The sequence below is a fragment of the Sceloporus occidentalis genome, unplaced genomic scaffold (genome assembly GCF_023333645.1).
Source record: "Sceloporus occidentalis isolate IW3139 unplaced genomic scaffold, rSceOcc1.0.p SCAF_1, whole genome shotgun sequence".
In the NCBI taxonomy this organism is placed as follows: Eukaryota; Metazoa; Chordata; class Lepidosauria; order Squamata; family Phrynosomatidae; genus Sceloporus; species Sceloporus occidentalis.
Window position 1 is genome coordinate 292411259 of NW_028316981.1, and position 18606 is coordinate 292429864.

At 39.6% G+C, this 18606-nt stretch overlaps 1 protein-coding gene across 2 annotated transcripts in view; it reads left to right on the forward strand.

Annotated features, from left to right (window-relative positions):
• The window catches only part of PAIP1 (poly(A) binding protein interacting protein 1), a 29915-nt gene extending 19177 nt beyond the window's left edge, over positions 1–10738 (forward strand). The window contains exons 6-11 of one of the 2 annotated variants that reach the window (XM_089495859.1): positions 267–392; positions 3199–3305; positions 5484–5601; positions 5696–5750; positions 7132–7225; positions 9163–10738. In XM_089495859.1, coding sequence (XP_089351985.1) covers positions 267–392; positions 3199–3305; positions 5484–5601; positions 5696–5750; positions 7132–7225; positions 9163–9262 — 600 coding nt within the window. In that variant the 3' untranslated portion in view covers positions 9263–10738. The remainder of the gene's footprint in view (positions 1–266; positions 393–3198; positions 3306–5483; positions 5602–5695; positions 5751–7131; positions 7226–9162) is intronic. The other variant, XM_089495862.1, reaches the window with a different exon arrangement.
• The last annotated feature ends 7868 nt before the right edge of the window (positions 10739–18606 follow it).

Below are 18606 nucleotides of genomic sequence, written 5' to 3' on the forward strand. Positions count from 1 at the left end.
TACTTTTTTCAAGTGGTATCAAAATGCATACAGTGGATTAAGAGTTCTTAACTCCTGAAAAGTTCCATAGCTTCATTCTATTAGATCATCCATGAAATATGCAGTTAATTTGCAGTTAATATGAGGGAATATAAATCTAGATACTTGGGTATTCATAACTTCCAACATTTTAAAGTTCATTAGCCAATGGTTCTAAAGTGACAGGACTAATCTTAATATCTTGTAACTGCTCAGACTTTTATTTGTTTATTTTTGTATATTTCTAGATTAAAGGAACTAAAGGTCAAGTAACTCGAGCAGAGATTCTTCAGACTGGACTTCATGAATTATTAAACACTCTTTTTTCTAATCCTGTGGACAACAATTTAATATGTGCAGTAAAACTACTAAAAGTATGAGCTTTTTGTTATTTGGGGTTTTATTTACTAGTTTTTGAAAATGCTGTTGATGCTGATTACTTTAAAGAGATGCTTGGTTTTTGTCACTTAACATAGCATATAAAAGGTGGATTTGGATCAGCAACCTGGTTTGAGATTATCAGTCATTCATGAACTTCACAGATAAATATGTTAGTCTCTGACTAAGCTATTTCATAGAGTAGTTGTGAAGATCAAAAGGGTTAATTCATCATAATTCATCTTAGAGCAAAAGTGTAAAATAAAAGGACATAGAGATAATAAATAATAAATGTGTGCCCCTCCCCATGGGCTTTGATTTAGTTTTGTTCTTATGGACAAGCACAACATCTTTTGTTTTTCTGTCCGATAGCATGATACCTTCAAAGGGCAGTTTAAGAGTACAATCTTGTCCATATTTGCTTGGAAATAAGTCTGAAAAATTGAAATACGGCATGCTTTCTAGTAAAGAAAAGAAAACTGTTTTTCACCAGTTTTCTGTGAAGTGCATCATAACTGGCAAGCCACTGACTAGTGTCAGAGCTCTTTAAACTAAGATTAATCTTTTCAAAAATTCATGAGTATTCATTAGAATGCTATATAGCCTTTCTGACTGTAATATATCCACATGTAATCATATCTAATGGACATTTTTGCAAGTAACTATTCAAAGTTCTGAACAGAAGAATAAGAAGATGTATGCAGATGTAGTATGCGACATACATATTGTAAGGATGCCAGCAATGTTTAGTTTTTATGGATAAACAAGTATTAATGAAAATGTGCTCTCTTCGCAACTTAAGGGCTGTGCAGACCAGCCATTAAGGCCATCCTGGGGGCGGAGCCGGGGTATGGCGTCCATATGACACACTCCCCAACTCCACCGCCATAGCAGCGTGACGCTGCACACCACTCCACATGGCACGCAAGATCATGATGCTCCTCTGGCACTGCGCTTACACCACGCAACAGCAAAGGAGCATCTTAAAGCCGCGGTGCCATGGCTATAGCACCCTTTCCAAGGTGCCAAATGGAGCTGCTTTTTGCATCTCCTTTTTGCGTCCTGGGAAGGCCAGATTGGGGCCACAACCTCAATCCAGTACAGCTGGAGGTGGCTATAGGCCACCTCTTAGGGGCGATCTGCACAATCTCTTAGTTCATAGCACCTTGCAGATGTTTTCACGCCCTTTGCCTTTTCCATATTTTGTTATTAACCGTCTGGAGCTGAAATAAGTTTAATTGGCATTGTTATACACAATTTATACAAGGTACTCAACACTAGAAGGTGCTACATATCTTTTTATTGCGGTACAAAAGTTAAGACATAAACCAAATCAGTATTGCATTGTACTTGTCCCAGTGAATCACTATTGGATGAAGCACCTTTGGACAGCCATTACAGTTGTGAGTCTTCTTAGATTAGTCTCTCTCTTGCGCATATCAATCCTGCTATATTTGCTGATTTTTCTTGGTAAATATAACTCCAGCTATGTCAAGTTGGTAGGGGTACTATTAATGAACAGCATTTTTCAGGTCTTATTACTTGTTATTATCCTCTAGAATGTACACATTGGCAGGTTTCATTTTTATTGATTTTATTGATTGTATGTACAGCACTGTGTAAATCTACAATGCTATATAAATAAAGTATAATAATAATAAGGTTGAGGTCTGGGCTTTCACTGAGCCATTCTAAGACGTTCAGGTTCTTGTTTTTCAACTACTCCAGAGGTGAACCTCTGCTCCACTTCTAGATCTCTTGCAGACTGAAACAGGTTTTCCTCCAGAATTGTCTTGTATTTGGCTCCGTCCATCATGCCTCCAGTCCTGACTTTTCCCAGTCCCTGCTCAGAAAAGGCATTACCACCATGTTGCTGTCATCACCATGCTTCACCATGGAGATGGTGTGCTGGGACAATGATAGTTGTTGGCTTTGCACAACACCTAGCTTGTATTTTGTGGCAAGGTCAAAAAGTCTAGTTTTAGTCTCAGTAGACCAGAGAACCTTTTCCCAAAGGTTTGCTGTTTTGCCTTTTTGCAAATTCTGAATGAGTTTTGAAATTGATGTGATTCAGCAATGACTTACTTCCCACTCTTTTATGAAACGTAGATTTGTGAGTTATCCGGGTGATAGATGTCTTATCCATTCTATCTCTCATCTAAGGTGCAGATCTCTCCAGCTTTTACAGAATTACTGTAGATTTAACAATTCTGAGACATGTTAATTTGGGAAATGTTTTTTACAACCCAAGCCTAATTGGGACTTCTTCACAACTTTCTCCCAGATTTGTGATAGCTTCTTGATCTTCATGATGTTCTTTGTTTAGATATGCTCTTCAACAAATTTTGGTGCCTTCCAGAAACAAGTATTTTAATCTAGAATCATGTGGCACTGGAATTGCACACATGTAGCTTCTGGAGGCTGTTGCAACCAACAATTGCCAGTTTTGGCTTACTTAATGTTTATGCCACTAAATTTTTACATCTGTACAGTGTTGAGTATTGTATGAACATCGAGCAGTTATAGTGCCAATTTCATCCATTTCAGTTCTAGGTTTAACAGAACAAAAGGTGGAGAGATCAGAGCACTGGGGGTGGGGATGAAAAATTTGTGCAAGTCACTGTAGTATGATTAGAAAAGCATACAGTCTGGACCCCTCAGTTCTATGGCTCTGAAGGCCCCTGCATCATCAGTTAGAAAATGCTTTTGAAATGGTTCAGTACACAACCAATTATATAGAAATTTCAATAGGTTTTGAAATCACTTTTGAAAATGCCTTTGTTAATAACATGCTTTCCCTAGTTGACAGGATCTGTACTGGAAGATGCATGGAAAGAAAAAGGAAAGACTTATATGAATGATATAATACAGAAGATTGAAAATGTTGTCTTGGATGCAAATTGCAGCAGGTAGTAGGAAATTCAGTGGGTTTTTTTTTTCACTTTTCTTTGTATGTGATAATAATTCCTTGCTTATTTCTTAAGGGGTACATAGACCAGTAACAGAGCAGTTTGTAAAGCTTTTGCTCATTTATTTAGTTAAGGATTGTCATTGTATTGTCTACAATACGAATTACAGTAAAACAATACCATTCTCAACTAGTTCAGTCTTGTAATTTGTAACTGCCCGGTTTGTGACTCTTCGTTTTACATTTATTTAAAAGAACATTGCAGAGCCTCAACACAAGTGTGTTTTGAGGATCCTATAGGGAAATGAATAACTTGTACACACCTCAGTAGTTCTCCATAATATTTCCATTAGTTAGGGACTGGTTTGGTCAAGATTGCCATTGTCAGTACTGTATAGGCTAGCCAGTAAAAACAGTTAATACTACAGTGGACCCATCCTGTTGGTGAGTTGGTAATCTGCGGATTTGGCCACTCGTGGATCACCATACCCCATATTATTCAGTGACAATGCTGATTCATCTGCTCACATGTTGCTGCCATTGAATAATATGCAATGTGACAGTCCATGTTTTTTGCCATCCTCGAGGGGTACCAGAACCAAACGCCCATGGGTAGGAAGAGTCCACTGTACTGTTATAAACCAATATTAAATTAATCATCAGACATTGGGGTGGACAGGACTGATTTTATTTTAATATATGAAAGATAACAGACAGCACCAGTTTGCAAGATCTGTTAGAGGACATTCCATGAATGGAGGACAACTCAAGAGAACTCCCTTTTTCTGAAAGTCTGTCTGAAGAAGAGTGTCCAGTAGATCTCAGTTTTGTGCAAGTTCTGACAAAATTAAAAAGTTGCCTTTTAATTCATAACTTTTTAAACTTTTAAAATAGTTTAATTGTTTTTAAATTTTATATTTGTACATTTTAATGTTTTTATACTGTTTTTAAATTGTATTGTTTTAAATTTGCTGTTCACCGTCTTGAGACCTTATATTGGGAGAAAGGCGGGATATAAGTAAATAAAATAAATAATATACAGTAAATAAAGTTATCCTTGAGACTGGTTGATTTATAAGTTAAAACCACCACTTCGGATTGTACTAGAAACAGCCTAGGAGTCAGTATAGAAGTGCTATTGCATTCGTTAAAAAAAAAAAAAGCTGTTCTGATTGTACTGTTTCATGATAGTTATTATGTTGTTATATTTATATATCTGTCCACTTTTTTACTAGTTTGTGATTCAAGGCAGCTTACAGCAAAAAATATAGCTAAAATATACAAATATAAAACATACAAAAAGTTTAAAATATAGTTCAGCTATAAAAAATAAAAAAAACTGTTATAACCATGAACGATTAAAAAGAAAACAAAAAATTCAGCATATTGTGAAATATTATTAAATTACATCATTCCCTGTGAAATATCAGTCTTCTAAGGCCTGCCAAAATAAAAAAGTCTTTACCTGCCTGCAGAAAGATAGCAAGGAAAGTACCACTCTTACTTCTCTGGTAATGAAGTTCCAGAGCCTGAATGATTATTCTGATACAGTATATGTATTATTTTTAGTGGGTTTTTCAGGCTATGTGGCCATGTTCTAGAAGAGTTTATTCCTGACGTTTTGCCAGCATCTGTGGCTGACATCTTCAGAGAATGATGGCATGGAAGAGAGTGTATCATTATATGTATCATTTTGCTTTATAAAGTGTAGGATAAGTACCTAAATTAATATGCACAAATGAAGCATACTTGTTATGCTACCATGATTAACAACCTGACTGCTATATTTTGAACAAACTTGAAGTTTCCTAATAAATTTTGGCTAGCTCCAGATATTCATCCTTCAACCTTTAGAGAAGGACAGGCAATAAATCTAAAGAGCTGTAACTGACAAATGCAAACACTGAAATGTCTCTGTGTCACATTTACTATATATATATATATATATACACACACTGGTGATTAAGATTATATTTATATCAGTTGGATGAAAGTATGGACCTCAGATTTAAACTCTTAAGAGAAATGTGGATGATGATTGCTTCCAAATTTAATTCCCAAGAAACTGTGAATGAGTAGTTTTTTCCCCTACCATTAATTTAGATTGCAATTAGTGTGAATAAATTTCCCCTTAGTACTGGAAACAGTGATTTTTATTTTGTATTTTTGTCTGTTTCAGAGATGTAAAGCATATGCTTCTGAAACTAGTAGAACTACGGTCAAGTAACTGGGGAAGGGTACATATAACTTCAACATACAGGGAAGCAACTCCAGAAAATGATCCCAACTATTTTATGGTAATATTTTTAGATAGATTTTATCAGAATATACATGTAAAGCTAAACATGAGAAATCAGTGGAAACGTATTAATAGATGTGTTTTAATCTTAGAATGAACCAACATTTTACACATCTGAAGGTGTGCCTTTCACTGCAGCAGATCCAGGTACTTCAACAATTTGTTTTTGTCTCGTTAATGAAGTTAAATGTTAAGATTTACATTTTATACACACTTACAGGCACACAATTTTAATGGCTTTTCATAGAATGCTGTCATTGGATTTCTCTGTTATCTGGAATCTACCCAAGAACTTTACTGTAACCGTGATGGACAGAAAAGCAACAAGAAGCTCCTTATTTCACCCAGAATGATACAATTAAGTCTAGTGCCACCTTTTGCAACACGCTACATAATAATGCAATCAACATAGTGGCATGTAGAACTATTGCTATTTTTCTCAATTATTAGCAAATTATTATTAGGGATAAGCAAAAATTAGAGAGTTGAATAAGACTTTTTTCATTATTGCTTCTAATACAGTAAATATTTGCAGAATCTCATCTACTCCTTTTTTATTTTTGTGTGAATTTGTGCCATCATGCTCATTTGCTTAATTTTATCACATCCTTTGGAGTGCATGGTAAACCTTTCTAAACATCTTCTTTTTGGGCAAGGAAAATACTCTAGTAAGCTGTGTCTTATAGACAGATCAAAAGTGCATGCATGTGATTGGGCAAACCCAGCACTGGTTTAAAAAACATTTCTCAATCTCTGGTCCTCCAGATGTTTTTAACTTCATCTCCCAGATTCTGTCATCATTGGCCATGCTGGCAATTTCTTCTGGGTACTGAAGTCCAAGACAGCTGGAGGATCAAAGGGTTAGAACCTCTGGTTAGAGGGAATTGTGTATGGTCCATAACACACTGCAGAAATAACGCGTTTGAGACTACTTTAACTGCTCTGGCTCAGTGCTAGGGTATTCTGGGAACTGTAGTTTTCTGAGACATTTAGCCTTCTTTGTCAGAGAGTTCTGGTGCCACAATAGACTACAATTCCCAGGATTCCCTAACACTGAGCCAGGGCAATTAAAGCCATATCAAGTGGATTATTTCTGCAGTGTGCTTTGAACCTATGACTGTGAAACACAGAGATCAGGATAAGTAAAGATTATGCAATGAAGTGAAAGAAATGATATACAGTGGACCCTTGTTATCCTGCTGGGGTTTGGTTCCAGAAACCCCCGTGAATAACAAAATCAGCTCAACTCCCATTAAATACAATGGCATAGCAAAATGATATCCTTTATATAAAATGGAAAAATCAAGGTTTGATACTTGAAATTTATATATTTTTTAAAATATTTTCAAGCCGTGGATGCTTGAATCCATGCATAAGGAGGGCCCACTGTACCTAAATAAATTGTCATGATGTCCATACAGCTACCAGCTTATGTTTTTGTTGTTATGAGCAAGTGTTTGCTATGGATATATTGACTAAAATGAACTTGGAAATGCCGCCTAATTTTTAAAAAATACCATTGTTATAGATTACCAGGAGAAATATCAAGAACTCCTTGATAGGCAAGATTTATTCCAAGGTTGTGAAGAAAATGGAACAGATCTATCAGGAACTGGGGACGTGTAAGTTCTTTTTTCATAGCTGTATTATAATTTCATTCTGATAGAAGTTTTGAATTATGCACTGCTTTTCAAGAGCACTCATGCCTAAAATACTTTGCTACTTATATACCAAAAAAAATAGTATGCATATCTGATATGTCTCTCTTCTTACATTTTTGCCTTATTACTTACTTTGGTATGACATCACACTATAGCAGATACAGCATGATCACTAGTAGCGATTCAGACCTTTGTATAAAATAGTGTTGACTTTGAAAATAATATTTTCAGAATAGCTCAAACAAAATGGTATGAGACTAATGTTGCCCATCCAGTGCAGTAAATCTCCTGTTTACAAAATTGCTTATTCCGCAGTACAAGCAAAAGGAAACCAAAATCTTGGGATGTTCATTATTTGCTCAAGCCCTTCTGGAGACATTTGCAGAATTTGTTATCTCCCCACACATATGCACACATGCCAGCTATCATACTCTCTAGTGGTTGGGATGCACATTTGTTCCCACAAAAAAGCAAATCTGCATGACTAAAACGCAATCCATTCCCCATCAGAAAGCAGGGCTTGTTTGCATTGTAAGGATTCCATTCTTAGAAACAGCTACAGCAAATATTTCCCAATCAAACTATTTACACTTCCACGGTTAAAACGTAAGTTGCATTTGGATACTGTGTGAACCTCACTGATAGAATATGTTAGTCAAGCATTCTGTGACACAGTTGCAGAAACTTGGATAGTGAAATCTTGTGCTAGCACATGCAGAGCAGTTTACAAAACAGGACAAATGAGTGAAATTCTGCATCTTTCAGTTTATCCCTAAGTTTCCGTTTTGAAAGTATGTATGCAACCTAGTTGTCAATATTATCTTTAATACTTGGTGGCATTTCTTTACAAATAAGCATGAGTTGCACGGAATTCTGTTGCATTAAATTGATGCTATCCACTAAAGATGTGAAGGCCCAGGAAAAAAAGGGGAAAGTGGGGATTTTCTATTTTCCCCCCAAAGCTTTTTCCCCAAGAAAAGGGGGGGGGGGGAGGGTGAGCAGGTTTGATTAGAGAATGTTTTCTTTTGGTATTATATATGTACAGACAGACCAAAATAAAGCTGCTTCGGGTCACTTTGGAGGTATGCTGTTTAAATGACACACACGTTTTAAGAGGCCAGAAGCTGTGCCAAAGCTGTGCTCCAGTCCTTAGGACTAGAGCATGGCTATGGTGCGGCTTCTGGCCTCTTAGCACGCGTGTGTCATTTAAACAGCATACCTCCACACTGACCCAGAGCAGCTTTATTTTGGCCTGTCTGTACGGGCCCATAAATATTTTTTTAAAATAAAGGTTCATTTTTTTTTTACTTTCTTATTTTTTATTTTTTGAAAAGCTATGTAACAGAAAGGTTTCTCTGCAAGACTATATATAGTGTCAGATCATTTGGATGCCTGACTTCAGTATCATTTCTTAGTTTTGGGAGGATTTTGGGGTGGGTGAGGACCTTGTGACTCTATTTGAAACAAAAAAAACCTCTTTAAAAAAGGAAATTCAGTTTATAATTATTATCACAATAAACTTTTATTTTAATATTCCAAACATTATACTTTTTTGCCAAAGCAAATTAGATGTAAAACATAATAGTATTTTTATGTTCCTAAAGTGAAGTGACTTTGCATCTGTAAAGGGTTTTTTTTTTTCAGATGCTGTTACTAATATCACATTTTTTTCCATTTCTTTCTTAAAATTTCCATGTTCTCCCTGCAGGGAAAATGGGAAGAATCGTTTTGATTTTTTCCATGACTTCAAAATTTTCAGAAATCTTATGTCTCTGCTCCCAAGTTTGTTCATTGCCAAGGGTTCATACATTGCTAATAGGGTTGTTTTGTATTAATCTCAAAGACTGATGTTGGAATATCTGGGTAAAATAAGACTCTAACAGATTAATTTGTTATAGATTGTTTGATGATGACGACGATGAGGACGAGATGGACCCTGAAATTGAAGAAGCATATGAAAAATTTTGCTTAGAATCAGAACGCAAGAGGAAACAGTGAAACATTTCACATGAATATTCATATTTTTTTTTAAAAAAACCAACAGCATAGGTATGAATAGCAAGTAGATGGGATGGAAAGTTTTGGTCTAAGTAAAGGAAATTAAGTTCATCCAAGTTATGCAATTACTGTTTTGTTAAACAATCTGCCAAAAAATGTAAACAAATCCTGTAACTTAAACAATCTGTATATATCATAGTTTATTTTATGTACAGTTAAATAAACCATGCTTGGGCTGGAACAAATTTTGTTTGAAACATGCCACGGATCTACAAAATTGAGGTTTGTTGTATTAAAAGTTATTATTTTCTGAAACCCTTCAAATCATAAAGTACATTTTGACTTCTTTGTGGAATGGATTTATACTCTTTCTCTCTCCTTCATATAGTATATAGTTCTCATCCCATATTTTTAAACTCATGGAACTGCCAGATATGTTTTTAATTGTTATACAATCATGAAAACTGGAAGCACCCAAGGAAAAACTGCAAATACATATTGTTTTCAAACAGCTAGATATTTGGTAAGATGTTTTAATTCATTAACATTAACTTCATCAAATTAGTTTCGTTCAGATGTCATCTTAGTGATTCTCCCAACTGCTGTTTAGAAAATGAAGAGTACCTCCCATTGTGCAGATTTTTTTCTGGCAAAGCCATAGCTTTCCATAATGCACAAGTTGGCTAAATTATGATCAGGATTGCTTTCAAGCTATGAAACTTCACAAGGAAATAGAGTTCTCCATTTTCACAGCACCATGGTTTAAAGCAGCTTTTCCAGGGTTCAGGTTCAAAGATGCTGGCAGATAAATACTCTAATCATTGGCCATTCTAGCTGGAGAAGATAAGAGTTGTAGTCCAAAATCTTGAAACCTAAATTTTGGGAAATCTGGTTTTAGATTCAGTTTCATGCCTGAAAGAAGTAGCCATTCCCTCTTCTTCAAAAACACATTAAATTGTTTTTAGTTAAAAGTGGCACAAACATTAGTTCTGATATGCAGTACAGTGCAAGTATTGCATTATAAAGCAACTCATCAGTTCTGCCACTCCTAAATTTAGTTAATTTAGGCACATTATGCAGCCACTAGTTTCATAATAGAGAAAATAACAAATTCTAAATATGTCTGCTGGTTACTGTATCTTCCCTTGTAATCATCTGTTTTTGTCCCTGTTAAAAATTTCCCAGGACACTTCTAAAAAATTTGTTTCTCATTTTATATTGAATAGATGAAGTAGAGTCTATTTCCTAACACCAAGTGTGTTTGTAGAACTTTCCAAGAAGTAGGTTAAATAACACACATGAAGACAGAGATTGTAAATATGCATGTAAATAGTGCTGTTTAATATTGCACTGTTATAAGTTGGTACAGTTTGTGTCTGTTAATGCAGTTAGCATCTACTACATCTGGTTATTCATTTGTTTAGCTAATTAGTTAACACCATATTTTAAAAATAAACTGCTTTGTTTTGTTGGGTATGCTTTTGTCTTCCTGTTAGTGTCTTTATATTCTTAACATGGATTCTTTCCAGATTTTTCTTACTTTGCTTTCATGCTAAGCAGCAGCAGCATCTCCATACCTGCTGGCAGGTGCATCCTTAACACATTCCATTTATCATTATTTTTTAGCTTGGCAAAATAATACTGCAATTAATAAGCACCAACACGTTCAGTAAATTAAAAGCCACAAAAAATAGTGGGAATCAATATTTTTGAATGTGTCATTGGGGATCTGTCAGTGGCCCTTCTCATTCCTCACACATTTACTGTTGCTCTCCCCACCCACAACCCCACTCTCTGCTCACTTAACATATTAGAAATATATATAGATACTTACATAGGCCCTCTGTACATAAATGCTATTTTTTTATGTTTGCAGTTGAATGCACAGCTAAGAAACTTGAATAATGAGCATAGTGATTCTCTGTGCAATAAATGATACATAAGACCCTTTGACCAATCGACTGTTCTGCTGGGCTGCCGATTCATTCTTGGCATATTTTCTTTTCCCCTTCTCAAACGTTTGTCAGAGAAATATGGGCCTCCTGTATTGCTATGGAGGCTGGGATTGGGTGAATCTGATTAGAAGAGCAGGTTAGAAGATCAGATCTGTAGAGACTGGGAGACCTCTCTCTCCAGCCTTGGAGCAGATGATCCAATATGTCCTGTGACTTCTGAGATGCCGTCCTAACGTCAGACTAAAGGAGTGCCCTGTGCCTGACAAGTATTCTCTGGAAGCTGAGAATGGTGGATTGGATGGATCAGTTTTTATTCTTTAGTCCTTCCTCTGAATTTGACTCTTAAGTTCTAGACTGTGAGTAGGACTTCAGTTAGATAACATCCATCAAACAGTTTATTTGATAGTTGAAATCATAAACACAAACTACAATATCAAAAATTATGTTATTGTCCAGATCATCCATTTGTTTTCGGTTAATGAGCAGGAACACATGTAACTGATATGTATTGTCTTTAGTATGTATCGAGCTGGAATCATACAGCCCTCCAGATGTTGGACATCAATTGCCTGCATCCCTCACCCAGCTAGAAATTCTGGGACTTGTAGTCTAACATCTGGAGGGCGGCATCACTCCCACCCTAGACTCTGGTGGAATGTAAGGTATTTCATAGAGAATGCAATAATTATTTCTAAATAAATAACATTTCTAAATATGTTAGCATATTCAACTTGTGATCTGTATAGTAAAAGCCCCAATGATGTACACTAAGCTATTACTAGATAAGAGCAATCTGCATCTAGACCAGTGGTTTACAATTTTTATTCCTTCAGACATTTTTGACTTCTCTCAGAACTCCTAAGCATTGGCCCTATTTGCTGGGACTTCTTAGAGATAAAGTCCAGAACATCTTTTGAGAACCAGAAGTTGAGAACCATCTAGACCAGGGGTTCCCAACCTGGGGGTCGCAACCCTTTTGGGGTTCATGTGACCTTTCGCGGGGGTTGCCAGGTTGGGAGTCTCCCCCCTGCCTCCCCCTACCCTTTTCTCAGAGGGTGCTGGCACTAGCGCAGGCACCGCGCAGGGAAAAGGGGAGGAGGCGAGGCTCCCTCCTCTTTCCCTTCTCCCTGCAAAGGCTGGCCCTGGCACAGGCACTCGCAAGAAGGGGATGGGGGCGAGGGCGCCTCCTGCTCCTTCCCTTCCTTCCCGCGGCCGGAAGTCCCGCCCTTTCTCCCCTGGTGGCCTCCCTAATTGGGAGCTTGTAGGTGCTGGGGCTTGTAGGTGGCCGGAAGTCCCGCCCCTTCCTGGCCTCCCAATCTATCAGGGGGGCCACGGGCGGGACTTTTGTCTCCAATGGGGGTTGTGGCCCCACAAAGGTTGGGAACCGCTGATCTAGACTGACACATAGTAATGCCAATATTATAGAGATGGCCGTACAGATATACAACTCCCATCAGGTTTGTTAGTCATGGGGATTGCAGTCCAGACCACATCAGCAGGGCCACCATAATACTATCCCTGCAATAACACTCTCATTAGCAAGGCTTGCAAACTGAATCCTAACCCTGCTTTCATGTCTGCTTCTCCCTGAGCTACAGAGATGCCTCTGTGGTTCAAAACATACTGCAGAAATAATCCAGTTTGAGACTGTTTTAACTGCCCTGGCTCAGTGCTAGGGAATTCTGGGAATTGTGGTTTATTGCGGCACCAAAGCGCTCTCAGAAAGGAGGCTCAGTGTCTCACAAAACTATAGTTCCCACAATTCCATAGCATTGAGCCAGCGTAGTTAATACAGCCTCAAACTGGATTATTTCTGCAGTGTGTATTGAACCTATATACAGTACAGCCAATTTTGTTCCCTCCCAAGACAAGTTCTGTTAAAACCTTATTTCAGTCCCAGGCCTGTCATTCTGATCCAAACAGTGGCATCACTCCAATCTCTCATGCTGTTTTCCACCTTTTGTATTAATATTAATACAGTTTATTTATTTAAAACTCTTCTAAGCTACCTTTCAAAATATTTTCTTCAGGAGGCGCAGAGCACAGCATATAATTTAATATTAAAGCAGACATCAAAATCAATATTAAAGATGACAAGGGCAAAGTAAAAGACCTCACATTTAGTTTCCAGCTTTGCTGATGAGGCAAACAACACAGGAGCCATGTGCTTTGACTAACAGTAATGGCCATGAAACTCACTGAGTGACCTTGGGCAGGTCACATGCTCTCAGCCTCATGGGGAGGCAATGGCAAACCTCCTCTGAACAAATCTTGCCAAGAAAACCCTGTAATAAGGTTGCCATAAGCTGGAAATGACTTGAAGACACATAACACACACATAATGACTGTTTATTGTGTCCCCGCCAGTCTGTTGCAGAACTTGAAAGCAATGTTTTAGGGGACAAAAAAAGTCCTCAAATTCCCCAAACAGCATAACAAGTGGCCATGCTCCTTGGGGGATTCTGGGCGTTGTAGAATCATAGAATCGTAGAGTTGGAAGAGACCACTAGGGCCATCCAGTCCAACCCCCTGCCATGCAGGAAATCCAAATCAAAGCATCCCTGACAGATGGCCATCCAGCCTCTGTTTAAAGACCTCCAAGGAAGGAGACTCTATCACCTTCCGAGGGAGTGCATTCCACTGTCGAACAGCCCTTACTGTCAGGAAGTTCCTCCTAATGTTCAGGTGGAATCTCTTTTCCTGTAGCTTGCATCCATTGTTCCGGGTCCTGTTCTCTGGAGCAGCAGAAAACAAGCTTGCTCCCTCCTCAATATGACATCCTTTCAAATATTTAAACAGGGTTATCATATCACCTCTTAACCTTCTTTTCTCCAGGCTAAACATCCCCAGCTCCCTAAGTCATTCCTCATAGGGCATGGTTTCCAGACCCTTCACCATTTTTGTCGCCCTCCTTTGGACACGCTCCAGTTTCTCAATGTCCTTTCTGAATTGTGGCGCCCAGAACTGGACACAATATTCTAGGTGGGGCCTGACCAAAGCAGAATACAGTGGCACTATTACTTCTCTTGATCTAGACACTATACTTCTATTGATGCAGCCTAAAATAGCATTGGCCTTTTTAGCTGCCGCATCACACTGTTCACTCATGTTCAACTTGTGGTCTACTTGGACTCCTAGATCCCTTTCACACGCAGTTTCATTCAGCCAGGTGTCACCCATCCTATATCTGTGCATTTTATTTTTCTGCCCTAAGTGCAATACCTTACATTTCTCTGTGTTGAATTTCATTTTGTTAGCTTTGGCCCAGCTTTCTAGTCTATTCAGGTCATTTTGAATCTTGATCCTGTCCTCTGGGGTATTAGCTATTCCCCCTAATTTGGTGTCATCTGCAAATTTGATAAGTATGCTCCCAATTCTGTCATCCAGGTCATTGATAAAGATGTTGAATAGCACTGGGCCCAGGACAGAGCCCTGTGGGACCCCACTGGTCACTTCTCTCCAGGATGAAAAGGAGCCATTGTTGAGCACCCTTTGGGTTCGGCCGGTCAACCAATTACAGATCCATTTAACAGTTCCTTTGTCTAGCCCACATTTTACAAGCTTGTTTGCAAGAATGTCATGGGAAACCTTGTCAAAGGCCTTACTGAAATCAAGATATACTATATCCACAGCATTCCCTTCATCTAACAAGCTGGTAATTTTATCAAAGAAAGAGATTAGATTTGTCTGGCATGACTTGTTTCTCTGAAACCCATGTTGACTTTTTGTGATTATGGCATTGCCTTCTAGATGTTCACAGACTCTCTGTTTAATGATCTGCTCCAGAATCTTTCCTAGAACTGATGTCAGACTAACTGGACGATAATTGTTGGGATCCTCTTTTTTCCCCTTTTTGAAGATGGGGACAACGTTTGCCCTTCACCAGTCTGCTGGGATCTCTCCTGTTCTCCAGGAGTTTTCAAATATGATTGCCAATGGCTCCGATATTACTTTTGCCAGTTCTTTTAATACCCTTGGATGGAGTTCATCTGGTCCCGGAGACTTAAATTCATTTAGATTAACAAGGTGTTCCTCTACTATCTCTTTACTTATTCTGTGCTGAAATTCCCCTATTCTGTCCTCTGCTCCATTATCCTCAGGTTGAGCACCCTTTGCCTTTTCTGAGAAGACTGAGGCAAAGAAGGTGTTGAGTAATTCTGCCTTTTCTCTATCTCCTGTTAGCATTTTGCCATCTTCTCCACGCAGTGGCCCTACCGTTTCCTTCTTCTTCCTTTTGCTGCGGACATATCCAAAAAAGCCCTTTTTATTGTTCTTAACCTCTCTAGCAAGCCTGAGTTCATTCTGCGCTTTAGCTTTTCTGACTTTACCCCTACACATGCCTGCTATTTCTTTGAATTCCTTTTTCGTGATTTCCCCCTTTTTCCATTTCTTATACATGTTCCGTTTCAAACTTAGCTCGGTTGAAAGTTCCTTAGTCATCCATCCTGGTTTCTTGAGACACCTCCCGTTTTTCTTTCTCACTGGAACTGTTTGAAATTGTGCCTTCAGTATCTCCCTTTTGAGAAACTCCCATCCGTCCTGAACTCCTTTATCTTTTAGTATTTCTGACCATGGAATCGCCCTCAGTACTTCTCTAAGTTTACTGAAATCCGCTCTCCTAAAGTCTAGGATGCGTGTCTGACTCTGCCTGGCTTCTCCTCTCCATTGTATAACAAACTCCAGGAGAACATGGTCGCTTCCACCTAAGGATCCCACCACTTGCACCCCATTAACCAAGTCATCCTTGTTGGTTAGGATCAGATCTAAAATAGCTGACCCCCTTGTTGCCTCTTCCACCTTTTGGACCATGAAATTGTCTTCCAGGCAAGTGAGGAATTTGCTAGACCTTGAGGATTTTGCTGAGTTTGACTTCCAGCAAATATCAGGATAGTTGAAGTCGCCCATCACTACTACATCTCTCTTTTCTGAATGTGCGGTCATCTGTTCTAGAAAGATATCATCCAATTCCTCAGTCTGACTTGGGGGTCTGTAGTAGACTCCCACCGTAACACCCTTGTTGTTTCCCTCCCCTTTGATTCTTATCCAGATGCTCTCCACCTGGCTTCCATGATTGATGTTCAGGATCTCCTCACTGGTGTAAATATCTCTGACATATAGTGCTATTCCTCCTCCTTTCCTGTTTGGCCTATTTCTCTTAATAAGGTTATACCCCTCTATTTCCACATTCCAATCATGAGACTCATCCCACCAGGTTTCAGTGATGCCTATTATATCATATTTGCTTTGTTGTACTAGGAGTTCGAGTTCATCTTGCTTATTTCCCATGCTCTGTGCATTAGTGTAGAGACATCGCAGACCATGGTTCCCTTTTACTTGCTGCCTGTGCAAGTTTTTTTGCCTCCCACTGCTGGGTCCTTGCACTGTTTGCCTTGTTTCCTCTATGTCAGTTTGACTATTTTCGCCATCCTTTTCGCCTTCCTTAATATTGTCTCCCTTCCCCTCGGAACTCAGTTTAAAGCTCTCCTGATCAAGTTCTTGAGACTGTTGGCAAAAACATTTCTTCCAACTGGCGTGAGATGCAACCCGTCTGTTGCAAGAAGTCCCTCCTCATGGAACCAACCGCAGCCCATGATCGAAGAATCCAAATCCTTCTCGGCGGCACCATCTGCGAAGCCAGTTGTTCACATCTGCTATTTTCCTCTCCCTTCCTGGACCATGCCCTTCAACTGGCAGAAGAGACGAGATGACAACCTGTACATCCATTCCTTTCAGCTTCCTACCAAGCGCCTCGTAATCCCTTTTGATGTTCTGAATGCTGTGTCTTGCAGTATCATTAGTTCCCACGTGGACCAAAAGGAAGGGGTATTGGTCAGTAGGCTTGACCAGTCTTGTCAGCCTCTCTGTCACATCACATCTTTGCACCTGGAAGACAACACACCTCTCGAGACATCTTGTCAGGCCTACAAATCACTGCTTCTGTACCCCTCAGCAAGGAGTCCCCCACTACGACCACACGCCTCCTCCGAGGCTTAGCAGCGACTGTTCCCTCGGGTGGGACTCTCAGGCTCCCCTGCTCTGTCCCTGGTCTGTCCATGCTGCTGTTCTTCATCCTCCTTGATAAGGGAAAGAGCTTCGAATCGATTCTCTAGCTGCAAGCTCCCCGAACAATTCCTTCTTGGCTTACTTCTCTTTGTGACATTCCTCCAGCTGTCTGCCTCCTCTGTTTGGCAAGTGACCTCTTCCACCCTAGCATCTTCCTCTGCGTGGTACTCATCCAAGATGGTTAGTTCTATTGAGTCCAGGAAATCCTCTTGTTCCCTAATATGCTGAAGTGTAGCTACTCTGGACTCCAGCTGCTGCACTTTCTCCTCCAAGAGTGCTACCAACTTGCACTTGGTGCATGTGAAGTTCTCCACTTCTGTAGGCAAGAAGAGAAACATCCCACAAGAGTTGCAGGTGACTGCGGCAGATCCCTCGTTGTCCATACTGCAAAGTCTTTAGTAATAAATATAACAGTCAATCTATTGGGAATACTTCTTTAAAGGTAAGTACTGGCTGCTATCTTACACTTAAAGGGAAGGTTCTGTTTCAATATCTGATTCTAACCTGATGCCACTTGAGCAGAGTTGTTGAGTTAAAGAAAAAGAAATTTCTAGAAGTTGGTATATAAAGCTAGTCTGCTAGCTCCGCCCCCTTGTGACTCACAGATGTGACTCACAGAAGCTCCGCCCCTTCAGCAACGAGCACACGGTCTCAAGCACACGGTCTCAAAATGGCTGCCAAGCAGCTCCTCTCCTTCTCCTCTCTCTGGCCGGACTGCTCTGGAAGGCTCTGGAAGTTGGTATATAAAGCTAGTCTGCTAGCTCCGCCCCCTTGTGACTCACAGATGTGACTCACAGAAGCTCCGCCCCTTCAGCAACAAGCACACGGTCTCAAGCACACGGTCTCAAAATGGCTGCCAAGCAGCTCCTCTCCTTCTCCTCTCTCTGGCCGGACTGTTCTGGAAGGCTCTGGAAGTTGGTATATAAAGCTAGTCTGCTAGCTCCGCCCCCTTGTGACTCACAGATGTGACTCACAGAAGCTCCGCCCCTTCAGCAACGAGCACACGGTCTCAAGCACACGGTCTCAAAATGGCTGCCAAGCAGCTCCTCTCCTTCTCCTCTCTCTGGCCGGACTGTTGTAGTCCAAAAAGTAAAACATTTGCCCTCTTGTCTTTTATCTATACACGGGCAACCTTGCTCTATGGCTCTAGATGAGCGGTTCTCAACATGTGGCTCACAATCCCTTTGAGGGTCGAACAACCCTTTCACTGGAGTCACCCAAGACCATCGGAAAACACATATTTCCAATGGTTTGAGGACATAATGTTATGGTTGGGGGTCTCCACAACATGTGGAACTGGATTAAAGGGCCACGGCATTAGGACGG